Source organism: Ambystoma mexicanum, chromosome 14 (assembly GCF_040938575.1).
Source record: "Ambystoma mexicanum isolate Mex_15411 chromosome 14, UKY_AmexF1_1, whole genome shotgun sequence".
Taxonomy (NCBI): domain Eukaryota; kingdom Metazoa; phylum Chordata; class Amphibia; order Caudata; family Ambystomatidae; genus Ambystoma; species Ambystoma mexicanum.
The window spans coordinates 595,952,464-595,979,293 of record NC_090940.1 but is presented as its reverse complement, the minus strand read 5'-3'; the positions used below and the strand labels follow the sequence as shown (position 1 = coordinate 595,979,293).

The window sequence follows — 26,830 nt, the reverse complement described above, 5'->3', positions numbered from 1 at the left end:
GGATGCCTCCTCTCCAATACAAACATTCATGGCAGTCCATGCAGAGCCAGAGGTATGGATACTGACAGTTCCATCGAAATAGATCATCACTGGTCGAATACTTGTCGTTTGATTGTTGCACACAATGTTTAAATCGTATTTGGCTATTGAGATGTACCTGTGTGTTCGTCCTCACGTGTGTTTTATGCTAACAATATTTTGATACATAGTAATGAAAGTATTATGTTTCAGGGAGACGATGGAGCCTCATTCCGTGCTGTCTATGCGGATACAGAAAATATAGTCGTTGCAGCGCAAGAGGAAGGGAGGACATGCGGAAACGAATCGGAGCTACAGCGTGCAGATGTTGAAGGTCGAGTCAAAAAAGTTGCAAAGAAAAAAAAACAAAAAAACGTTAGTTACAAACAGTTCATAGCTTTAAAAAAAATGTTTGTGTTGGGGACTATTTTATGTTTTTTTTCCAGTCAATTCTACTACACTCCATCTTGTGTTTAAACTGAACATCCCTTTTCCAATCTCTCTTCCAGTTACCCGTGGGTGTCAGAACTATGCACACACACAGACAGTGAAGCGAATGAGAGATGTGGCTTGCCAGACCGTGTACACTATGGAGGAACTATTAATTGAGGCGAGGCGTGTTCAGGCTCGAGATGCTCATGTCCAATGGCCAGAACATGAATTAATTGTGTTTGGAGACTACAGCAAAGTTGCATTGGACCATAGCTACAGTGCGACCGCACCACCACAAGAAGATGTTATTGAATGTATTGAAGATCGCTCTGAAGTATTTGCAGATCAATTTACACAATCTACACCCGCCAAAAATTTGCCACCAAAAAACCTGTCGACATTGTTGTGTTCTCCCATCAATGTTGAAGTAATAGATGTTGAAATGACAGAGAATCAACCAGCCACAGCATCCATAGACGCATCAGAACTTGATATCAGCAATATTACTTTCCAATGTGTTGAAATCTCCACAACGTCAAAGGCCGAAACAACGTTGACGCAGGATGACAGTCTAATGAAAGAGAGCAAATACATTGTATTCGACAGTTGTTTGATGGAAATTATAAGTATGCTGAAATGTGTGCATTCCATTAGAGGTATGTGGGAAGCCATTGATTAATGTGACTTGTCAAATAAAAGGCAGTAACGTCAAAATAAATGCCGCCTGTAGATTAAATCATAGGTTCTCATGGTCTGCACAACCGATGCTGGGGAAACTGCCAGCAGGCAATCTACTGTGTGCAGCTGCATTACTTTTTAGTGGCTCCAGTTTTAGAAAGTTAGAGGCTTTCTTTCAGTTTGTGGGACTCCATTTCATTTCTAAAGCGCTGTACTACACATACCAACGTGATTATCTGTTTCCGGCCATTAGTGATGCTTGGAAAATTGAACAATTGTCTCTAGCAAGTACATTCGAAGGCAAACGATTCAGGCTAGCCGGCGATGGACAGTGCGACAGCCCTGGATTTTCTGCCAAGTACTGCACCTACCACTTTCAGGACATGGATAGTAAGAAAATTGTGAGTTCGGTGGTCGTGCAGGTAACACAATGTACATCCTCAGTGGCCATGGAGAAACTAGGTTTTATAAAATCAGTGGAATATCTACAATCGAGGGGAATGCACATCGACCTCATAGCCACGGATAGACACGTTTCAATTGCCAAGACAATGAGAGAGCAGTTCCCACATATTAAACATCAATTTGATGTATGGCATCTTGCTAAATCAATCAATAAGCTGCAGGGAAAAAAAAGGTTTTGAAAGTATTTTGCAGTGGTCACATTCTATCACCAACCATCTTTGGTGGAGCTCAAAAACTTGGGAGGGGTCAGTGGAAATACTACTTGAAAAATGGCGGTCACTGATGCACCACTGTACCAACGTTCACCACTGGACAGCAAATGAACATTTCCACCAATGTGAACATGGCCCTTTGTCCCCAGAGGAGGCACGGAAGAAGAAGTGGTTGATTCCATCTTCACCGACACACAAAGCCATTGAGAAGATTGTTTTTGACAAAACTCTATCAAGAGATTTGAAAGGACTGACAGAATTCTGTCACACTGGAGATTTGGAGGTGTTCCACAATATGTGCCTAAAGTACAGGCCAAAGCGCTTGCATTTTAGCTTTCGGGGCATGAAACATCGCACTCTACTAGCGGTCTTGGCCCATAACAGCAATGTCGGACGTGAACAATCTAGGACTAGGGGTAAAGTAAGGATGCCTCGCTACACTAAGGTGTTTTCAAAATGAAGTAAGCAATGGGTGATCAAACCAGTCTATGATGAAATGCAGTTCGACTTTGTGAAAGGCCTTATTGTTGCTGTGTTAGAGAAGCACAGATATGGAATTTTGGACGTTTCTGTGCAGAGCAGTGATCCATTGCCACCGAACATTGCGACTGTGCCATGCCCACCCGAAGCACAGCTGATTGTGAAGTACAAATCCCGGTTTAAATAATTGCAATACGATTGTCTTTTTGTAAATAAATGTTATTGTACAGTGTACCTGTAAACCTAACCCCTACCTTCACCATCATGGGTGGCGAACAAGCTGGGTGTCATCTTTGAATTCTCTCTATTCACCTCACATATGTGTATGTATATATTTTTCTCATGTCTCATCTCATGTAAATGTAAATGCTGCGCACTGTTAACGGAGGGGAGGCTTGCGTATTGCAAATAATAAAACAAACAAACAAACAATAAATCTCACTTTTAACTCAACTCCTGTGGTACTTTATACTTTCCCTGACCTTCCGCCAAAAATTAAATGTCTCAATTTGGGCTGCAAAGCTCGCAGACAACAGGGACAAAATTGGGGCACTTAGAACGCGCCAGCCAAGCGGGCCGTGGCATTTGGGAGAGAAGCCAGTTCGCATTTGCACATTGAGGCGCACTACATAGACGGATTCTAAACTTCAAGTTCTCACAGATGCCTATACTACGTGATGTTGCAAATAAAGATTGCGAAGGACAGCGCCCAGATGAGGCCCACAAGTCGCACTGGAAGTATAAGGGTCTATTGTTTTTTGACCTTGAGACAGGGACCATGCCGAAAGAACTACATTTGAAGGGAGTGCACAATAACATAAGAGACGATAAGGCAGAAAATTCAGAAACTAGACCGAGTTTCAGTTTTAGGTCAGTATACGAAAAATCATTGTCAAGAGCACGGTCCGTTTAACAGACTGCATTACGAAGAGACACAATGGAAATTTCAAATATAATGTAAGTAAATCTTTACACGCTTTTATACCGGAATGAAGATTTAATGAATGGATGCATGAATAAATAAATGAATGAAGAGCTAGGAAAAGCAAGTAAAACTGTTCGTAGTGGGCACATGGGCATGCAGGTCCACTGGTCTCACCGATCTCGGTCCTTGGCCCAGCCACTTTTCCCTGCACTACGGGACTGTCTCTGTATCCTTCAGCCCCTTCTCCCGGCATTTACCTTGCACTTGCCACCAGCTGGCCCTATTATTTAATTTGTATTCAACTAACAATGTACAGCCCTTCCCCATGCGCGATCAGAAAGACACCTGGCCTAGTAGGATCGTTGTCTGTCTGCCCTTGTTCCCCACCTGCCTCGTCACGCCTAGAAACACTTGTGTATAGGCGCGTTACAAATGCCATATCATATATCATATAATTCCTCACGCATGTAGACTGTCGTTTATCATTGTGTGTTGCCTCGATTTATCTCGTTACTTTTCGCATTGATTTTAGAGACGAACATACTCCATTGAACTATCCTTGCAAGGAAATAGTTTCTGATCGGCCGTAATAAATAAAATGAGTAGTATTAATGAAGTTCGGCTAGCGAGACTAATTATCATTTTTTTGTTTTCATAACAGGTATTTGATCCCTTTCTGCCACTGCCATCTGTTTGAGACACCGGCGGATGGATTCTTCAGCAGACACCTGCAGCTTCGTGTGAACTACTGGAGCACGATCACCATATTATGGGACGATCGCCAAGGGCCCACATGCCCTTACGCTGTACTAGTGGCTAGAAGCAACATATCAACCTTTAGGCTGGACTAGTGCCTAGTTGATGGAACAGCCTTGCGGTTCTCCGTGCTTCCAAAGTCGATAGTTCCTTGGGTTAGATCTATCGCCTTTTGGGTACAATGATAGCATTTTTCCATGATTTCAGTGTTACACATTTCGTTGTTATTCTTTCGAACAAAGTGATGCAAAAATTCGCTCATGCATCAGGATTTAATTTTAGCGTATAAATTGTAAGGCTGTCTGGGCCTGGGGCTCTCGAGGCACTGGAGTTTTTGATTGAGCTCAGGATGTCAGATTTATCAAACTTCAACTCCCATGATGTCAAATTTTCAAGATTTTTCTCGACTTCTGCTTTTGGATTACTAAACATTTCTGTATAATGTTTTACCCAAGTTTCTTCCGAAATTGAGGAAGCTTGAAATCGCGTCCTGTGAAGCATCAAGATTGTTTATAAGGCTCCAAAATTTGGAGTAGTTTTTGTCAACATCTCCTCCGAGTCGTTTTGAAGTAGATTCGCATTATGAGCCTTTCTCCAATTTCTATATTTCTGCACTGCCAGATTTTTTCCTACGTAGTAGAGACCTTTGTTTTCACGTGATAACTTTCGGATCTCTCCACGCATCATTCGATTGTGTTGCAACACCTGAATGTCGATCTTGTGTCTATGTTGCATCCTGTGTTGTTTAAGCCCTTGTTTGTGATCTGAAAATTGCAACAAGAGATGCTGGTAGTCTATCGTGTCAGATGTTAATAACATTATTGATGCGATCAGATTCACGTCACTAATTTTGAGGTTAAGCCTTATCCTTCCTGAACGATATGTAGTGACGTTTGGCCATGATCTTTGTGGTGTGTTATTGCAAGTGTTAAAGGTCATTTTTAGCAGATCGTGGTCACTGTGTTCCATCTTACAAACCTTTAGGCAACAAGCTTTTGGTAAGAAGGATTCCGAGATGAAAAAGTAGTCCAATGTTGAGAGCTGTTGATCTCGACTCCACGTTCGGTTTGCTGGGATATCACCAGACAAGTTCCCATTCAAGAGTGTTAATTTGCGGGAAACCATTTCTAAACACCATGTGTGAGGGACTTCCTCATTCGCCTTCTTGCCGGCTGGCTTTGTTGTGGGATTTGTGTCCATGTTCAGACAATCAATATTTAGATCACCACAGATTATTATTTGGGCGACAAATTAATTTTTGAGTATTGTGTCGATAATCAAGGTCACTTGATCAATAAATGATGTTGTTCCCGTTGCGATCTGGTTCCAGTAAAGGTTGATAATTTAGAGGAACTCAGGATTGCAAACACCGGGTATCATCACTTTAGAGGTTTGTATATAAGGGGTGACATTCTTTGTCTCGACAATCCTAAGGCCAAGTTCTTTTTTAATGGCTATTAGTAGTCCAGCCATTGGTTTACCTTTACTTTGCTTGATCGCGGGATTTAAGACTATCTCAAACAATGATGATCTAGGGCATTCACTTAGCCATGTTTCCTGAAGGCATAGCAGATCCAGGTTGCGCATCCAGGGTGTGAGAAACAAGTAGACAAAGCCACGTGTATTCCATGATCCAAAAGACATGGTCCGGCTTTCGCACCAATTCTGGCGTTACTTGCTCTGCTTATTGTTTAGGGTGGAGGCCAACCATGCCCAGTTTTCGTTTTCAGACATACGTCCAACCATATCCTCGTGAGAGGTTGTGTCGGACTTTGTAATTCGTCCTTCAATCGTTATTTTAATTTGCTCATCTAGAAATCTATGAGATGTTTCCTTGATTTTAGTTTTTGGCTCTGTTTCCAGGGGTGCCAGAACGCTCAACCTGTAGATGGTTTTTCTTATGTTTTTTTTGTACAGCATTTTCGTAGACTTTGGTGCACGAGCTCTTAAGTGAAGGCTCCAATAGTGCAGCATCATGTGGCTGAGGATACAGGCCAAAACCCAAGGACAACAGTGCAGGTGCTGCTTCTAGTAGTAAATCTCTTATCATTCTTGAGGCAAGATGCAAGGTCACTGTATCATTTCTTTGTTCGCAGTGGAATTCCACAATTTTCAAGTCATCTGAGAGAATCATTCTCAGACTAGGCACAAGATGGAATAGCCTGGTTATGTGATGTCGATTTAAGATCAAATTATCAAGAGAATCCACTCTTTCCAAAATTAGTTTTTCGTATGTAGAAACTTTTTTCATAATTTTAAAGTTTGTCTTGTTACGCTCAAACTGTGTTTCGCCTTTAGTGTGGAGGCGAGAAGTTGTTGTGTCTTGAGTTGGTTGCAGCAATCGCGAGTTTAACATCTCGTCAGATTTTTGAAGTACATGATCAGTCGTAGGTGGACCGGTTTCGCATTCAGTGTCAGCGACCCTCGAACTCATTTGTTTCGCCGCTTTTCCTCCATTGTCAAAAAGGGAGGACTTGGTTCTATGTTCATGTTTTTGTGCAAGGTAGTTAATTTCACAAGCGTGCAAATTCTTTGTTGGTTCAATTGTTTTGGGGCACTTTGTGACTGAACGGTTGATGGCTCATTAAAAAGGTAGTGATACGGGAGTTGGGAAGCATAGATTCGGTCAGTGCGGGGTCCAGACTCTTAATTGGAGGACAAATCGACTCTGGTTGTGAACCTTCGTCTTCATCATCATATGTCGATAAGTTAATCAGATCTATTTCATCGTTCTTGATCCCCTCAGGAGGATTTAGATCAACGTTTGAGCTTAAGGCTTCGTACACAGGTTTTATTTTCTGCAAGTTTAGTTCTTTGATCCCAGTGTTATTGTGAACTGTTAAGTTAACTGTTTTTGTGTTACACAGAAATTTTCTAGAACCATTTCCACGTTGCATCTTGGTCGCTGGTTGGTTTTTGGATTTTTTATTCAAGACTTGAATTTTTCCAAGGGTAAAGGTGTTAATTGGCATCGCAGGACATTGGGCTCCCTTAAAGATGTCAAATATGGGCAAATTTTTATTGCACTCAGGTCAACTCTATCAGGTACACCTGCGCCATCTTCCGCACTTTTTTCAATGCTCAAAGAGGCAATTTTCGATGAGGACGTTTGAGGATTTAGTAGAGCAGTGTTGCTGGATTGGCGACTATTTTCCAGCGCCTCATCAAAGGAGGTCAAGTCTTGCGGAGCCAGATCTATGGCAGGCTCAATCAGTGCTGTTTGATCGGCACTTTTATGTAAGGTGTAACTATTTGAAGTCGGTGCCATTTTTGTCATACAGCAACGCAAATTATCACGAGCTTCCACCATAGGGACCATGGTCTTTATTATTGGCTCTGGTTGGTAGCACATAGAAAGACCATTTGTTGTTGTTACGTCTCAAATTGCAGTAGGCATTGTTGATTTGCTACAGTCAACTTGAATCGACTTTGTATTGACTTTTGTAAAAACATGCGTCAGTCCTTTGTCTTCTGGAGCAATGCCTACGGAAACTTTCTCTGTACTAGTGATTTGCGTGTAATGCTCAGGTTTTGTCCTGAAAAGTTGTCCTCATTGTTGTTTTGAGTTTGTCCGAGGACTGTCTCCATCATGGAGTCCATTTTACTGCTTATGTAGTAAGATCTTCTTTACAGACAATGCCCTTTCTCTCAACGTCAGTTTGGTGTTGAGAAGTGCCGACAGCGTTGTAAGATCTTTAATGTTTTCATTGATGTGTTTGTACAACTTAATGAAGGGAGCAATAGACATACCCATCAATGCCATGATGATTTCCTGGAGATCTTTGTTTGAGGGTGATTCTCGAGAGGCCTTTGCTTTCCAGTTGTCCCTTCCCTGTGTGTGCCGGTAATGTCGTCTACTTATCCTAATTTTAGGATAAGGATGCTCCATTATTGAGGAATCTGAAGATGAAGTGTCTGATGTAGAGGTATCAAAGGACTGTCGGTCAATAGTCTCCATAGATTGATCTTCATGGTCCGATGCCATAGGAACTGGTCAATTTTTTGGTTTGCATGCCATTGGTCTAAGGCCGGATTTCGGCTTTTTCCGCTGAGAACATTGCATGGCAGGAGAACTGCTGACTTGTATCCGCATGCGTTTACTGCCAGCTGTATCTCTAATTGTGAGATTGGTTTTGGCGTCAGGACAGGCAACTTGAACATCATGTGTCTCTATTTGGGGTGTACATGGAGGCTTTGCTTGTACGATATTCATGGTGTGCTGGTCATACCGGGCTTTGTTAATCTGGACTAGGTCGGCTATCAACTTATCTGCAATGTCTATGGAGTTCCAGAGATTTTCTATGGTATGTGCAGATGGTAATATACTCAACGTTTTTGGAAGAGCAGTTAGAGAGAGTGTTGCAAAGGGCACAGTGGTTGAATTAGCCTTTGCATCATTGGACAGTATGACGTCGTGAAAGACTTTGTCATTGGAGATTCCAGCAGCTCTTTCGTGAAAGTAAGCTGGAGAGGCTGAGGCACTTACATATGTTGAGTAGCTGGGTTTAGGAGAAGCCAAGTCTGGAGCTGAATTTGCCATTAAAGATCGAACACACTCTCCAACACATCCTGGCATTTCTGAATTTCAAGGATGTGGTTTTTCCAGTGATGTAGAAGGGCAAAGCCCCAGGGTAGCAATATTGTGTAGGTCAACTCCAGAGTTAGTTTGAGTTTTTTTCGACCCTAGTACTAGCCGAAACTGCAGATGCGTTCTCCGTTCACCTGACACTCCCTGAGTTCCTAGGAATGGCTGTAGCTACTGTCAGGGGTGGATGTTCAAAAAGGGAGCCTCTTACAGATGGTGAACGGTGTTCTTAACAATTAATGGCAACGTTTTTTCCGTATTCGCTTTCGCTGTTAACAGCGGGGAGTACACTCGCATTTTCAACAGTATTGGGATCAGTATTGGGGTCGGTGCATCAGGCGTATCAGGGCGACTCATTTCCACTGGTTTTCAGTGGTAGCCCAAGCAGGAAGTCTGGGGCTCGTCTAACTCCACCCAACTCCGCCAACACGCAAAACAGCACAACAGCAGAAACTCGCCCTTTCGCCGAGGGCTTACGCCGCAAGGGCATTGAGGCGGCCTTTTTATAGTCAGCTGACACAGTCTTTAAAGGCGCACGCACCTCAGTAGGGATGATGATGTGAATAGAACAGGACCCTGCTCTCTTCCTCGCACTGCACAACAGCAGAAACTCGCCCTTTCGCCGAGGGCTATTCGGCTATTCCTAAATCAGAAATGTATATCAGGCGGGAGTTACAGAGACTGTAGACCAGAAATGAGAAGACACGGCCCCCGGGCAAAAATGAGAAGCAGATTTTGGGTGAATTCATTATCTGCTGATTTCAGTGGTGCTGGTTTCTTGAACTTGTCGCATATGACGCTCGGGCAGGTACTGTGATATTCACTGTGGGCAGAGCGTAAGACTTTGAATTTTGACCCCCACACACTCTGGCCAGACTCCATGCGCCCTCTCCCCTCACCCACTTGCGAGGCAGAAACCTTGGTATCATCTTTGACTCCTCTCTCTCCTTCTCTTCACACATCATGGACCTTGCCAAGAAGTCAAATTTTCAGCTGCCCCTCCTCAGGGGCATTCTTCCTTTTCTCACCTTCCCCCAGAGGTTCAACATCTCCAGAGCCCTGGTTCTCTTTAGGCTACACTACTGCAACAGCCTCTTCCTCAACCTGCCTCTCTCCTCCCTTTGCCCCTTCAACTAATCCAGAATAGGATTGCAAGACTTATCCTTGGCCTCAAGCCGAGGGACCGCATCTCTCCAGTGCTAAAATCTCTCCACTGGCTCACGGTGACATCAAGGATCAAATTCAAGACCCTTTGCATCATCCACAAGGCTGTATGGGGCATGGGACCTCTTTACATGCAGCCTTCCCTCCCTAAATACCACCTGGTCGGAGTCCTTCAGTCTATAAGCTCCAACTCTCTGCAGATCAAAGATTTCTCCAAGCAGAGAGTGGAAGGTAGCTGGCTCCTCCCTCTGGAACGGCTTCCCCCACCTCAGGCTTGGGCCATATCTGCTTAAGTTTCCAGAAACTTCTCAAATCTTTCTTTTTCTCCTCTTCCTTCCCTCTCCCTCTCCCCTCCCCCTCCCTCTCCCGTGCTAACTCTACATCTGCCGATGCAACTGGGGCCTGGTCCCTTTAGAGTCATACAGGGGCAAGACCACCAACTACCAGTCCGCCCAGCATCCTTTCCCAGCACTTGCCCTCAAGCTCCCTTTCCCGAATTAGCCCAACTTCATCCTCCCTGTCCACAGCACTCATCCCCCCTCCACTGGCACTTGCTGCCTTGGCCCGCTCAGCACTTGCATGCCCCCACCCTTAGGGGTACCCCACTCCTGCACTTCTTCCTCCACCCTCTACCCCTTGCACGCACCACCTTGTCATGCACTTGCACGGTAGGATTGTCACATGAGTAATTTAACAGTTTTAGTTATTTTTCAATTCCCATCCCCCTGACCCCATCTTGTCTTGTGGCGCCTGGAAACACCCGGTATTGGCGCCATACAAATGTCCAATGAAAATAGAAATAGGAAGCTAGTGGCAGGTATGGATCGATGGGGAAATGTGATCATGGCATTTAAATCAGAGGGCTGGATAAGCTGAAGTCTACACATTTGGGCTTCTATATATGCATTTTAAAAATAAATCACTTTCAAATATAATCACTTCACACTGGCTGTGTGGAAACAAAAGAAAAACATTTGAAATGCCGTATGCATGATGGCACCATTTTACAAAATACCCCAAATGTAATACAGATGTGCCCATGTAGCAAAAAATGCATAGACTGTACAATCCGAAAGCTCGTTTCACAGCCCCAAACATGTTCGTTAAATAAGATATCAAAAGAAAACCTGTCCAGAAGCATGTCATTTTGTAGAAGCATATTAAACTAGTGCACATCTCTTAGAATGGGTGGGTTGTCTACTGCAAAAGCACATCGTAGGAAATAGAAAAGAGAACTAGCATTGAGGAAATTGGAATCCTACCTAATAATTTGCTTGATACAAAGAAACCAAAAGGGCTCAATGCGACTGCGTAGAACCATGTGTTTCTCTGAGGCATTTAAATCCTTGCAAATTAAGCCATTGATAACATCTTTGGTAGATATGAATTTTAGGGTAAGATCGCTCCTTGGCACCAAATCTGGCCATGTGTTCCTTCGGCCCCGCCGGGGAGAATGTTCAGTTTATGTGCCAATTCTCTTTAGCCCACGACCAAGCACTTTTTGCTGGACTCTGGGCTTTTTTAATGTATTCTCCCGAGTGAGTGGAACTTTTTCCCATCCACTCATTCTTTTTCTCTGACTGGGATTCTTACTTCACTGCTGTTATGGAGTATGCTTGCCTCTGTGTGTTTAATACAGGCATCTGTTATTGACTTTGTGACACACAGCACCCTCTATGCAGCATCACCGAGGAGTCCCTTGGACGTCTCTTTATATTTTATCTCATTCTTTTGTGTGAATTAAAGTTCCCAGGAGTAGTAAAATAACTTTGATCTTACTTACCTTTTCTTTTAAGGGGCCAGCGCACACCACCTTATATCAGGTGCTGGGGGGTTACATTGTAACTCCTTCCCCACTGCTCCTGTAACTTTTTGTTACAGTAACTAACACACTTAAATGGCTGGTGGCAGTGGATACCTTTTCTACCTTTTGTGCATGTTACTGGCAGGCTGATTTCTCAGCTGCAGTACATCAGACCAAATGGCCCCCCATCTTTTTGTTCGCCATTTGCCATTTTAAGTTCCTTCTGTGCTCTCCTATCGTTCCTGGTGGGGTTGGGTCCTTTGTGAGTTTTGTCTTTGGCGGGCTTCTCCCCTGAAGCCTGTCCAGGCTTCAGTGTGTCAGCCAAGGCAGGAAGTGAGGGAGGGTCCCGAAACTTCACTGTCCTTTGTTTGTAGGTGTGCCTGGCTGAAACCAGTTTAAACGGCGCAGCCGACTGTCCTATAGGACAGCCAGCCCCCAAGTGATTCACAGCCCCATTGGGGTGGATGAATGGGATCCAACATATAATGCGAGGATTTTTGGACTACAGATCCGAAGCAGAAGATGAGCATAGATGCCAGCAGCACCTTCAAGAACCGCTGAAGTACCAGTGAAGCCCTGCAGCTGGCCTGACCCCGTTTTCAACTTGACAGGGAAGGTCTGCCAAGGACGACTTCCTCCTTTGGGCTGGTGGGACCAACAAACAGCCTCAAGACCACCTTCAATTTGTCCATCCCCTGATGTACGACAACTTTCCTGGGCTGCAGAACACCAATACTCGGGGGTACTTGGACCATTTGCGAGTGCATTGTCTTCCAAAGATCGAATCGGCTGAAACTTTGCAGGCATCCGTGTGGACCTCCAGAGGCAGAAAATCTTCACCAAAAGTCCCGTCCCCAAAGTTCAGGACCGAGTAATCGAAGAGAATCCAAGACCGAGTAATTGAAGAGAATCCAATCAGCGATATTTGTTTCTTCTTGGCGCTAAGAAAAAGGCACCGAAACCACAAACAAAAGGCACCAAAACCACAAACACAAACCACACGCTGGAGTGAGCCGAATACTTTGCTGTCAACCCCTTCTGGAGTACTGCTGCAGATGCCCACCGAAGGTCCCCCTTTTTGTCACCACGACCAAGAAGCAGGAATCAGGGTCTTTATCATTGCCTCCAGAAGGCTCCCAGCTACATTTTCAACTTCACTCTTCAGGTACTGTGGGGCTTGGGTTACACTTACCTTAGGACATTTCCGGTGCTCCTTTGGTTTGGGAGTGCTGTTTTTCTCATTTGGGAGTTGATCTCAACTCCACTGGGCAGGTCTTGCAACCTGTATTCCAAAAGGAAGGTTCCTCTTGAGCTGTGTTTTCTACAAGAACAACTGACTTGATATTTAGTTTTCTCTGAAGGTTTTCATCAGAACCTGTGCTGTCCAGTTGACTGTGGCTTTGCTGGTTTCCCAAATGTCCATCTTTTTGATCCTACTGGCTTTGGCAATGCTGGATCCTCCATAAACTTGAATTGCGAACACTTTTTTGTTAGGAAACAGACTGCCTAAATACCTTTTGGAGAGTGTACATTGTAACTTACCAGTTGCTAGCTGTGTTCTGTCTAACCTTTACTTCACCTTAAACTGAATTTTGCAAAGGTGGTACAAATAAATGCTTTTACAGGATCTATGTGATCACTGCACCGCCCGTAATGTCAACCACGAATATGTCGACCTGCATTACAGCGCGGCACAGTGATCACATAGATCACTCTTCGCCCGAATCCCCCTACTGGCCCCCCAACAAATTTACCGTCTCAGCGGCATAGAAGTGTGCTGCCGACTTGCCTCTATCCCCTGCAGCATCTTACGTGGGTCAGAGCTGGCACATGAGGGTCTTTTTTTTCTTCTTTCTTAACCCCTGACCCCCATTACACCGACTGAGGAGAGCCGGGTACATCCCTGCAACCCCCACTCACCTTAGTTGGTGTAATGGGGGGTCAGGATTTTGGGACAGCACATTTTTCGTACCCAGCGACATCTTAAAGTCACATTGATGGTAAGATTCCCTTTTAATGGTAAGATGGTAAGATTACCTTAACTGAAGTCACTCTGTGTGATGGATATGTAAAGCATATGAAAAGTTACTCACCTGCATTATTGTTCTTTTTACAATCTTATTCCTTTTCTAACAGAATGTTATTGGTAGTTGCTGCATTTTAGATTTGCTTGTGTGCCTTGTGTATATATAAATAAATATATTTTAATATAACGTTAAGTAAGTGTTTTCTTGGGTCTATGCATGTACTGAATTCTTTCTACAGCTCACATTCCTCCCTCCTAAGAGAATCCAGGCGCTCAGCCACTCTACCAACTTGTGTAGTAAAGGCCTATATTAAGAGTTGGGGCTCTAATACCAAGAAATAAGTCTTATGAAGTTCCACACCAGCTGGACTTAAGAAAAACATCCTTAACAGGGCCCATAGCCAATACACTAATATTGTCAAGGATGGCTTTGTACACTAGCCATGTGCCTCTTCTGTTGGGGGATAGTAGTATAACAAGGCAGGCAATTCATCTGACAAGACATTGGAGTATTAATTTGAAAGTGACCAAGACAAGTACCACACTATGCGGTATCAAAATGATTTTATTTAATATCAATTACGTATTGGCCAATTTAGGCTGGCATTTGACTCAGCTGTTGATCATATTGGGTGATGCCACGGGTGCTAAATGTGCATCTTGGATCTTTAGAAATCACTCTCCTCAGTTCACTTCTTTCCTTTAAGATAAATGTCTCTTTTACTTTCCCCTCCCAATTTCACTTGCTTCTCCTCCCTTTTCCTTTCCCCTCAATAGACTCCCTTTTCACAATCGAGCAAACTAACTAATGGTTATTGCCTTTGAGAGACAGGTGTCTCATTTACGTGCCATGTTTTCATATGACTTTTTAATGTTAAATCTTCAATAAAATCTTATATATAAAAGTGTATAAAACTATGCACATTGTGTGATTTTAATCACGTTATGCATAGGGTTTGATGGATGCATTTTGAAAATAAATCAATTTCAGATGGGATAGAATACCAGGTACCACCTCACTGCCATGGCATCACACTAGGACAGGTGTCTGCAACCTTTGGCTCTTCAGATGTTTCAGATTACACTTACCATGAGCCCTAGTGAGCATAGTCAATGGTGAAGAATCATGGGAGTTGTAGTCCAAAACATTTGAAGAGCCACAGGCTGAAGACCCCCTGCTCTAAGCGTTGCAGTGCAATAGGCTACCTTACTGCAGCTCCAAACACATCGGGAGCTGCATTACAGAAGTGATACCTGCAGAAGTAACAACCGATTCTGGTAATTCCCATCACACTAGTTGGTGCATCTACTGCAGTGGTGTGAATCTGGGCGCGGCTCTTGGCACAGCAACATCACACTGAGATCATCACACTACTGTGGTTTCACACTGAGCCGATATTACAGTTGTGGAATCACAATCGACACTGTTTTCTTTGTTTATTGCAGTCATGTCACTCCGGGTTTAGTCCAGTGACATCCCCCAGAGACCATTTCTAAAGGTGTGCCCCGCCCCCCCGGTGAAGTGTCAGCTCAAAAGGGAAAACTCTTACCCTCTGCCGAATGGCAACACGGTACAATACTGATAATGGCTGGATATCCCTCGCCTACAAGAACACACTCTGAACTTCACATGCCATTAATTTGGAAGAATACAAGACTGGTCGGTTCCATGCGTTACTACCTCCACAAAAATATTGCAATACTAAAATATTGCCATATTTTTGCGGCGATATTGACCAATGGACCTTGCAGGGGACACCCCCGTAACCCCTGCATTATTTTAAAACGTGCGGGGGACATTCCCGCAACCCCCGCTCCCACAAATATCCTCCCCAAAATTATTGCCTATGGCGAGATAAATGGCCATATGTATGGTCATATTTTTGGTGGGGATATTTTGTAGGGATACGGACTGGTCAATATACCAAACTACTAAAGGACAGTGGTTGAAATATGCATGCAGCCCTTGATATAGGCCAGGGCTCTGCAACCTTCAGCTCCCCAGATGTTTTGGACTGCAACTCCCCTCTGCCCTAGCAAGCAGAGTCAATGGTGAGAGATCAGGGAAATTGTAGTCCAAAACATCTGGAAAGCCGGAGGCTGCAGACCCCTGTCCTAGGGAGAGCGCTAATTTCCAAAGCATTGTGCAAAGTAAGCTTAATTTGTGCAAAACCTCAAGGTTCAATTACCTTATTTGTTGACGGGTCCACTTGAAGGCATGCCGTGGAGGCAGAGTCGATGACGGGTGATAGAAGGTGCAGTCAGGCCTTTGGCAATGAGCGGCGTACCTACACGGCTAAGAGACAAAAATAATACTCTTTTAGAGATTGTGGAGGCTCAATTAGGTTTTCTGCATGCAGGGTGGTCTCTCAATGCTGACATCTTATACACTGATCAAGGACATTGAGAATAAGTTCCATTAAATATTCTTGTATTTGTATTTTGCATTTGTATTTATTGTGTTTTATTGTGTTTTATATAGCGCTTTTGTCCAAAGCGCTTCACATAGGACAGTCAACAAAATAATGAATCAAAATGCAAATCAGCATCCATAAACAGTAACATTCAAACTGTGTTAATAAATAGTAACAATCAGTTAGCATTCCTGAGAGTAATTAGTCAATCAGTGTTCATAAACAGTAACAATCAATTAGAGTTCATAAGAGTAAGTGAATCAGTGTACATAAGCATAATAAATCAATTAGAGGACTGTAGCAGGTGGGTTTTTAGAGAGGAACGGAACAGAGGATAGGAATTAATGGAGTGAAAGAGACAGGGGGGAGCATGTTCCAGTGAAGAGGGGCTAGAAGCTGGAACGAGCGAAAACGGGATTGGGCACAAGTGGGACGTGGGACTGAGTCTAAAAAGATTAGTAGAGCGGAGGTAGCAAGATGCAGAGTAAAAAGAAAGGAGAGATGCAAGTTAGTCATGAGCAAGGCCATAGAGACATTTGAACACAAGACAGAGAAAGTTGTATTTAAGTTGAGAATAGAAGGGTAACCAGCCAAGAGAGGCTTGGGAAGGAGAAATTGGGTTATGGTAGGAGAGAAGACAGAGTGAGCGAATAGAAGAATGATAGATAGATTTAAGAGGAGCAAGGCGTGAGTGGGGAAGACCAAAGAACACAACACAACAATAGAATAGTCAGGAGAAGACTAGTGAGGAGATGAGTTTTGTAGCGTGGAAAGTGAGAAAAGGGCGGAATTTGTGAATGTTGTAGAGATGAAATCTACAGGCGCGCGATGTAGGTGAGAAGTGGTGGTCAAAGGAGAGATTACAGTCAAAGTAAATGCCAAGATTGAGGGCGGAGGGAGCGATTGAGAGACAGGAGGGAGGAAAAGAGATGGAAGAGGGAGGAGGTTGCGAGAGGAGAGCGTTAGCGGGAAAGAATAGGACCTCCGTTTTTTCAGCATTGAGAGTGAGGAAGTTAGAGGTCATCCAAGACTTGATGGCGGTGAGGCAGGATGAGAGAGTATGATGAATGTCCGAGGAGAAGGACGAGAAGGATAGAAATAGCTGGGTGTCGTCAGCCTAGAAGTGGTGTGACACTCCAAAGGATGAGATAATGTGGGCGACAAAGGAAGTATATAAGGAAAATAGAAAGGGACCAAGGACTGAACCTTGAGGAACACCATGGACGAGAGGAACATGAGGAGAAGTGTTGCAACCCCAAGAGACAGCAAAGGTACGGTTGGATAGGTAAGATGAAAACCATGATGGAACAGACCAACACAGACCGAGGAGTGAGTCCAGGAGCAAAGAATGATCTACAGTGTCGAAGCCGGCAGGCAGATCAAGTAAAATAAGAATAGATGAGTGTTTGGAGTAGCGAGCAGTGAGAAGAGAATTAAGTACGTAGGTAAGGGCTGTTTCAGTTGAATAGTGGGGGCGGAAACCAGACTGAGTCGGAGGAAGAAGAGATAGGCTAGACAGACATGATGAGATTCGTGAATAAACAAGGCGCTCATGGAGTTTGGATAGAAAAGGTAAGAGGGATATAGGATGGAAATTAGAAGCAAGAAGGGGGTTAGCTGTAGGTTTCTTTAGGATAGGTATGATAATCGCATGTTTAAAGGCAGTAGGAAAGGTAGAGGTGGTGAGCAAATGCTAATGAAGGAGGTGAGAAAGGTTACCAGAGGTGGGAAGACTTTGGGGATAAGTGAGGAGGGGATGGTGTCAGTGGGGGCTGCTGTAGGGTGAGCTTTGGCCAGGAGGGGGGGCATCTCAGAGTCAGTTACGGGAGGAAAGGTAGAGAGTGTGCTGGAGGGGTTAGGGGAAGATAAGGGGGAGAAGTTATAGGAAGGTGAAGATGGTATGTATAGTATGTGTATGTACGTATGTATGTATATATAGTATGTGGAGATAGTATAGTACCATACTCAGGGAAAATAGGGAATTTATGAAAGCATTTAATAGAAAATTAAATCCACAAAATCTTGGGGTGTTGAGGATTTATGAAAAATGTGCCTTCTTTGCTGCATCTGCGGCACTAATGGTCATCAGAGCAGAGGAGCCAAAGCCATTACCAGGCCGTGTTGGCCACTCAGGCGGCCCCATCTCTGCCAGGAGGAGGTTCCGCTCTCACATTAAGTACTAAATCAGTAGAAGCAACCATCGTTGGGAGGCCCTGCAATCATTCTCAACATTCTCCACTTTCACGCAACATGACCCCTGAACAACTATGATCATGCTACTTACCCGTTACTGCAGTTCGAGTGTCTTTTTTTATACTCTCCCATGCTATGAATTATTACCAGTCATTGCTCTGGGAGTCATAAGACATTACATACAAAGCAGTTCCAAAACAGCATTTAAACAATAGTGCACCCACGTACTTTGACCCTCTGCCTTAGCCAATGTGAATCGATGAAAGATGCCAACACTGTAGAAGTGTAGGTCTTGCCTCTTTCCCAGTTGTTAGGAATTCTCAGAAATGTGCCAATTCCCTCTACATTAGAGACCCCCCAGCAACTTTGCTGTATTTTGAGGACTTGATTTTTTTAACCTGAAGAGAGTGAGACCTCTTTTCCCACTCTCTCATGTATTTTAATGTGATTTTTGTACTGTGTGTTTCTTTTGGTTGTAGAGTCTGACAAACTCCACAGGCATGATCTTTTACATTGTTGCAAACAGCACCTTTAGTGCAGTGGCACAGGGAAGTCTCTTGGTTTAGTTTAGTTTAGTTTCTTTATTTGTACCGCGCGCCGAACCCTAGGGTAACCGGGCGCCGGAGACTTAGATACAGTTACAACATGGCAAGACTTAGATACAGTTACAACATGGCAAGACTATACAATACAGACTGTGAAATAACAAAAATAAGTGTGGTAGACCAGGTTACAAGCTGGTCGACAAGGACATGCGGAGAGGAAGTACATTAAGCAGAGTTTTTGTTGGAAAGCCATGTTTTAGTTTTGGCTCTAAAAGTCCAAAAGGAGGGTTCTGTTCTAAGGTTTAGTGGCATAGCGTTCCATAGTTTGGCAGCTAGGACCGGGAAGCTGGCGCCACCAGCTTTTTTTAGGGAGAATTTGGGAATGGAAAGGCAATGTGGGTATGGCGTTCTGGTTGGTCTAGTTGATGTGTGATTGTGGAACTTGTCTGCCAGGTATTTGGGTGCGTCATTGGAGCGGCATTCATGGACAATGACGAGGGATCTGAGAGTGATTCTGTCTCGTACAGGGAGCCAGTGTGCATCTTGCCTGATGCTGGAGATGTGGGTGTGTCGTGGGATACTGAGGGCGGCTCTGAGGGCATTATTTTGAAGCACCTGTAGTTTGTTCAGGTTGCGTTCTGACGTGCTGAGAAAGAGTATTGCAGTAGTCAATTTTTGAGAGCACTAGCGCTCTGGCTAGAGTAATGCAGCTGGAGGCAGAAAGGAAAGGTTTGCAGGCGTTAAGCTTATTTGTGTAAACTGTGGATGAGGCTGTGGCATTTATCTGTCTTTTGAGCGAGAGAGTAGAGTCTAGATAAACCCCAAGGGTTTTAATTTCTTTGGCAACTGTGATTAGGTTACCGTCTATGTTGATGGACACATAACGGGGGTCTAGTTTGTTTAGCCGTGGTTGGGAGCCGACAAGAAGGAGCTCAGTTTTCTCATTGTTGAGGCATAGACCGTGCTCTGCCATCCAGGCTTGGATCTCCAAATATAGATTGTTAATTCTGGTGGAGTCCTCGTCGTAGCACCCTGATAGGGTGATGAGAACCTGGGTATCGTCAGCATAGTTTGTGTATGTGACACCCAGGTTGTCTAGGCGGTCAAACAATAGCTTAGTGAAGATATTGTATAGGGTCGGCGAGACGCACAAGCCTTGAGGGACGCCGCATGTGATGGGGACAGGGAGTGCTGAGGCCCCCGGGGAGAAGACCCGGGTGGTTCGGTTGGCTAGGAAGGACTGGATCCAGGCAGTCGCCTGGTTAGAGAAGGCCGCTGAAGTCATCAGATGTTCCGTGAGGATCTGATGGTCGACGAGGTCGAATGCTGCTGATAGATCTAGCAGCAAGAGAATGGCTAGATTACCCTTGTCCTTTGCCTCGTCCATCTGGATTTTTAGGTCCAGTAGGGCTGACTCTGTTCCGTGCCTTGGCCTGAAGCCGGATTGTCTGAGACCCAGGAGGTTGTTGTCCTCCAGGTGCTTCTGTATTTGCAGGTAGGCCACTCTGTCTAAGATCTTTAGGATGTAAGGAACGGTGGTAATTGGCCTGTAGTTGGTTGGGTTATTGGGGTCTAGATTAGGTTTTTTTAGTAGTGGCATGACCCAGGCCTCCTTGAGGGTGCTAGGCACTGAGCTTGATTTGAAGGATGCGTTGATAAGGGCTGTTATGAAGGGGGCCAGAATGTTGGCGCCTTACTGGATGATGGGAGCTGGGCATGAGTCCCTTGGCATCTAGAGGGTTTGAGGCCCTTAATGATGCTTTCTACTTCTTTAGTGGATACTGGTGAGAAGGAGAAGGGGGGGCAGGTAGGTGTTTTGGGAGAAGTGGACGGTGGATGGTTTGTTTTTTTGGATAGGCTAAGCTTTTTCGGTTCGATTTTGGAATGTAACATGGTGATTTTGTCTGCTAGAGCTTTTTGAATCCTCTCACACCAGTCTGCATCTTTCACGCAGGTTTCTGCCAGTGTGGGGGGGGGGGGATTCGAGTTCCCTGAGGATATTGAAAATCTCTTTTGTTTTGGATTTGGCGCCCTCAATTCTGTTGTCATATGTCTCTTTTTTGGCCTTGAGGATGGCAGTTTTGTAGGTGGCGGCTGCTATTGAGAGTTGTGCTTTGTTGGAGAGGTTGGGCGTTTTTCTCCAGGTGGCTTCTGCGGCTCGTTTGGAGTTTCGGAGGATTTTTATCTCTGGTGTGAACCATTTGTTCATGTGGGCTGCCGGTTTGGCTTTGGTGAGATTGAGTGGAGCGATGGTGTCTACTGCTGATTCTAGCTTAGATTTCCCCAAGGTTTAAATACCTTCTGTGGGATAAACTACTGTTTCCCCGAGAAGTGAAATTGACTTTACTTACATTTGTAACTTTCTAGACCCAGCACACACTATCTTACAATAGGGTGCTGGAGGGGTTACTTAGTATCCCCTTTGTTTAGCTTCTCATGTAAAAAATGTTATGTTACCCTTTCCTCACTGAATGGCTGGTGGCAGTGGTTTTGTTTTTTCTACCGTGGTGTGCCTTTACCGCAGGCTGCGTTCGCAGCTACAGTAAAGCACGCAAGGGTGCCATTTTTGTCAAAACGGCCCGTCTTCTTTTTTCACCATTTCTTTGTGGAAAGGTCCTTCTTGAGATTTACTCTGCGTGCCAAACCAGGTTTGGTCTCTTTGTTCGTTTTGCCTTTGGTGGGATTCATGAGTGAAGCCTGCCTCTGGCTCCAGGGTGTCTGGGGTAGACAGGAAGGGAGGGAGGTGCCAGAAACTCCCTGTGCTTAGTCTCCTAGGAGACCCAAATGCACTCTAATGATTGGCTAGCTGACTGTCCGGCAAGAACAGCCACCCTGCTGGGTGAGTGACAGCTAAGCTGGAATGAAAGCGAGAGAACTGTATAAAAGGTGAGTCTTTTGACTTTGAAGGCAGAGTCGACCACTGGACGAAGGAACCGAAGATGAACTTGAAGAAGACGCCTGCTGCAACTCCTTTACCGTTGGTTTGCCCAGTGAATCCCTGCTGCAGTGCCGAAACGCCAAGTTTGCATCGACAGAGAAGCCCCTTCAAGAACTACTTCTCCCCTTGAGTTGGTGGGACCAATCAACTCCATCCGATGGACATCCATCTCGGAGCTGGTTGAATTTCCACAGAGTTGCTGCTGGAAACCGTAGAGCCAGGGGGAGGAACGCCAGTTTGTGTGCGTTGCTTTTAAGTTGGCCAAGAGCTCCACGAAGATCCTCCGGACTCCCAGGAAGCAGGACTGACCGAGCCTGAGCCCCCTCAACAGAGTATGGGACCCCAGAAGCAAGGAAAGTCCATCTTGACAGCCAAGAACCACGTGTTGCTATTTGCGGTAGACGCCAGGAGCTGAAACACAGAACAACCACTGAAAGTGAAGTTTGCCGGTTGCAAGTTTTGACCATCCCTGTAAAGTGCAGGAGTCCCCTGATGTCCTCCCTCTTTTCCCCACAACTAAGGCCCAGGAACAGTGAGATCTGCAGAAACGCACAGGAACAGGAGTCATCTGCTGCATCTTTTCTTAATTTTAAAGGTACTGTACAAAGTCTAAGAGAACCTACCTCTTGCTGTAGAGTTGCTTGCATCTTCTGCTACTCACACGTCTAACAGCTTGTGGCCCTTCATTGATTCATCTTTTTCTTCAAAGACTTCTGAAACATTGTGCAAAGACTTTTCTACGTATCTTCAAAGAAGTGCTTCAACCCATATAGACTCTTGCCTTTTGACTTTGGCTTAGCCTGTTTTAACTGAATGACTCTTTTTGGGGGATCTGAAAGTATTTGCCTGCTTAAGAAATATTTGTGTTAACTTGTTTGCTCTAAATAATCTTACTTTTTACTTGCTCTTAAACTAATTTTGAATACCAACAGTAATACATGAATGTCAACAGCACCCTAGCAATTGAAGTCACCTGTGCGTGTAGGTCTCTGCTGTATGCCATCCCAAATGGGTAGTTACTGATTCTGAACTAAGAGATTGTGTAATTTTGAAGTGTATTTATGTGTCGTTTTAAAGTGCTCCCTTCTGAAGAAGGCTTACATTAACTGACTGTTAAATAAATTAATAATTGTTTTATCAAGAAACCCTGTGTGTGTTTGCTTGAATACTTGTCACTGTGAACCTCTGTGTAACTCCACTACAGCTCACATTGACCCCTCTTGAGATAAGCATGGCTACTAGTCCACACTACCAACGTGTTTAGTACAGACTTATACCAAAGGTTGGGTTACTACTCCCAGGAGGTCAGGGTTGTAGTAGTGCACCCAATGGGTACTGCATACAATCTTGCCTAACACCAGCGTTGAATCCTACAAAGATTTTGAACAGAAAATTAAGCAACAAGTATTTGGGAAGGATGGACAGTGAGTCTACATTAAAAACGTCCATGAAACAGCCTGTCCCATTTGTGCTTCAGATCTGGCTGCAATGTTGAGGTATAATGGCTGGCAGCAAGCGTAACCTCTGCCATGTTGCTGCTCTATAAGTGGCAGAGTGAAATGCTGGCCTGCAGTGCAGTGCGTTACATGCCTCTGTTAGAGTGAGCCATTAGTCTTCCAAGTAATGTCCTCTTAGGTTTCTGGCAACAGAAACCCGATTGAAAAAGAATCTGAAAATGCCAAGGGAGTGCTCACTGGTCTAGGGTCCCAAATTCAACAACTACGTGATTTAAGACACTCGACCAGTATACTATCTAAGAAGACTGTTATGGCCAATGTGTAATGTCCCCTTACTAGGACTAGAAATTCTTTGAAAGAAAGACGGCAAACAATTAAGGCAGGTGTCAGGGTAGGATTAGATTTCTGGGCATCCTGCAGTCCAGAATGAATAGGACCTTTGCCCTTTTTACAATGTACCCTTTTGTTTTTGGCTTTTGTAATTTACTTGGTGGTCAGGGGGACTTTTGCACAAGTCCCCTTGCCATTACATCCCTTTTTCACTCTTAAGGGTATATGGTCCTTGGTGGACCATAAGGTTAGCAGGACAACGTGTGCTTCTTAAGCAATTCTTATATGTCTTACAAGATTTTAGCACCCTTCTTGGGGAGGGAGGCGGGGGCTGGTGGCAGTTAATGACAATGCATTACTTACCGTAAAAGCATTTCTGATGGTTGTATTCACATGCTGTGCATAGTCCGACATCCAGTGGTCACTGCAGAGTTTTGCATTTTGTTTTTCGTAGTCGAAAAGAGGACGTCGACAAGGCGTGTCTTTAACACTATCCCTATAATGACGTGCAGTGTACCCACAATCCCTCACGCGTCGTGGTCCCTCCATTTGTATTTTTTCTGCCCTGAGGGAGCCTATTAGATGCGAGTGAGTATAGAAAAGAGAGATATAGAAGAAAGTCTATGTTCCTTCCATCCGAGCGGGGAGGAAGGGTGGGCGCATGTGAATCTAAGCAGATACAACCATCAGAAATGTTTTTACGGTAAGTAATGCATTGTCTTCTGATTTTTTGTTAATCTGCTTAGAATCACATGCTGTGCATAGACTAGCGAGCAGTACCCGGAGTTGGAGGTGGGTTGTGAGAAGGAACAGTAGAGAAAAGATGTCTTAATACTGCTTGTCCCACCTGGGAATCAGATCTAGAGTGGGCATCTAGACAGTAGTGTTTTGTAAAGGTGTGAACAGAACTCCAGGTTGCCCGCTTTGCAAATGGACTCAAGAGGGACATTTGCAACGAAAGCTATGGAAGCTCCGGTGCTTCGAGTGGAGTGTGCTCTTGGCTTGAAGGGTAGTTCTCTCTTAGCAAGAGCGTAACAGAGAGTGATGCATTGTACAATCCATCTAGAAATAGTGGATTTCAAAACTGCATCTCATTCTCTTCCTGCTGCCACCGAGACAAAGAACTGATTAGTCTTTCTCAATGGTCTAGTTCTTTCCATATAAAACATCCCTGCTCTGCGAACATCCAGTGTATGCAGGCTCTTCTCACCTAAGTTTGAAGGATTTTGAAAGAACGTTGGTAGTTCTATTGACTGGTTGACATGGAATTTAGAGATAAATTTTGGTGCAAACCTAGGATGTGTGCGTAGAACCACCTTATCCTTGTGAACCGTTACAAAGGGGTCTAGTACAGAGAGCGCTTGTAGTTCACTTACTCTCCTAATTGAGGTGATAGCTATTAGAAAAGCAGTCTTAAGAGTGAGGTCTTTAAGTGTTGCTTTGTGCATGGGTTCAAAGGGTGACCCCATGAGCCTGGTTAGTACCACATTCAGGTCCCATCCGGGAGCGGGGTTAGCTATGGGAGGGTGGATCCTCTTCACTCCTTCCATGAAGGCTTTAATAACTGGGACTTTCCACCATGACACTTTAAGTTGGGAAGTGGTGTATGCGGAAAGTGCAGCTAAATGGACATTAATAGAGTTAAACACCAAGCCCGAGTCTAGTAGGCGAGTCAGGTACAGAACAATTTGTGTGGGAGAGCAGTCAACTGGGTTGATGCTCCTTCCCCTACACCAGAAGACAAATCTTTTCCATTTGCTAGAATAACAGTGACGAGTGTTAGGCTTTCTAGCCTCCGTGAGAATGTCCATGCATCTCTGCGGGAGTTGTAAATGTCCAAATTCTATGATCTCAGGAGCCAGACTGCTAAGTTCATGGTCTGAGGGCATGGATGTAGTGTCCTGCCCCTGTCCTGTGACAGCATGTTGTACGGGCAGGGAAGTTTCACTGGAGGAGATAGGGACATTGCCATCAAGTGAGCGAACCAAGGCTTTGTGGCCCACATAGGGCCCACCAGTATCATAGTAACTTGTTCCTTGTGCATCTTGTGCACCATCTTGTTGAGAAGGGGAGTCGGGGGAGGGGGGGAAGCGTAAACAAATTTCCCTGACCATGGTATCGATAGACCGTTCCCCTTGGATTGGTTCTGGGGGTACCTGGAGGCGTAATCTTGGCATTGTGAGTTCTCCAGAGTTGCGAACAGATCTATTTCTGGTAATCCCCATTGTGTGAAGACGTCGAAGACGATGTCTTTGTGTAACCGCCATTCGTACTCTGAGGGCAGAGGGAAGTCTCTGCTGAGTTCGTCTGCTAGCAGATTGAGTTCCCTTGGTACATGTTGTGACAGTAGGAAAATGTTGTGTTTGGGAGCCCACTTCCAGATGTTCTGGGACAGCTTGGACAGTCCTGGAGAGTGAGTGCCCCCCTGCTTGTTGAGGTAGTACATGGCTGTGGTGCTGTCCGTGAGGACCATCACTGTCTTCCCTTGTAGGTGTGCCTGGAAGGCTTTCAGTGCCTTGAACACAGCTAGTAGCTCCAGTAAGTTTATGTGCTTGGATGCTACGCTCAGAGTCCAGACTCCGTGAGCAGTCTGATGGGATAGGTGAGCCCCCCATCCTGTGAGGGATGCGTCTGTGGTTAGAGTGGCATCCACTGCGGGGGTGGCGAATGGTTTCCCTATTAGCAGGTTTTCCTTCGACCACCACCGTAGCGAGAGAACCAAGGCGTGCGAGACCACCACTAGATCGTCCCATTGTCCGCTGGCCTGACACCACTGGCTGTTGAGCCACTCTTGCATTGGGCGCATGCGCAGGCACACGTGAGGTACCAAATAAATACATGACGCCATCATTCCTAGTAAGCGCATTGCTTTGCGTACCGTCACCTCTCGACCGGCCACATATTGAGGGATTTGAAACAGCATGTTTTGGACCCTCTCGTTGGAGGGGAAGACGAGGCCGTCCTTTGTTCGAATTAGAGCCCCTAGGAATTGTTTGATCTGGCTGGTGTCTAAGCTGGCCTTCTTCTCGTTGATGGAGAAGCCCAGTTGAAACAAAAGGTCTACAGTCTTTTGGGTATTTGAGAAGCATGTTTCGTAAGAATCCCCTGTTATGAGCCAATCGTCGAGGTAAGGGTATACTGGGATGGACAACCTGCGCAGGTGAGCCGCTGCCACTGCCAGTACCTTTGTGAATACTCTCGGCGCTGATGCTATGCCGAAGGGTAGCACTCTGAGTGTTTGCCCTCTATCATGAACCTGAGGTATTTCCTGTGCGCTGGCAACATTAAAATATGAAAGTATGCATCCTTCATGTCCAGTGTTGTCATGTAATCTCCCTGTGAAAGCAGGGGGATTACCTCCTGTCGAGTCACCATACAAAACTTTTGAGGTTCGACAAATTTGTTCGC

At 44.9% G+C, this 26,830-nt stretch overlaps 1 protein-coding gene across 2 annotated transcripts in view; it reads right to left on the bottom strand.

Annotated features, from left to right (window-relative positions):
* The window catches only part of ZC3H14 (zinc finger CCCH-type containing 14), a 437,675-nt gene that overhangs the window by 21,026 nt on the left and 389,819 nt on the right, over positions 1-26,830 (bottom strand). For both annotated transcript variants that reach the window (XM_069637953.1, XM_069637954.1), the window contains exon 16: positions 15,735-15,841. In XM_069637953.1, the coding sequence (XP_069494054.1) occupies positions 15,735-15,841 (107 nt within the window). The remainder of the gene's footprint in view (positions 1-15,734; positions 15,842-26,830) is intronic.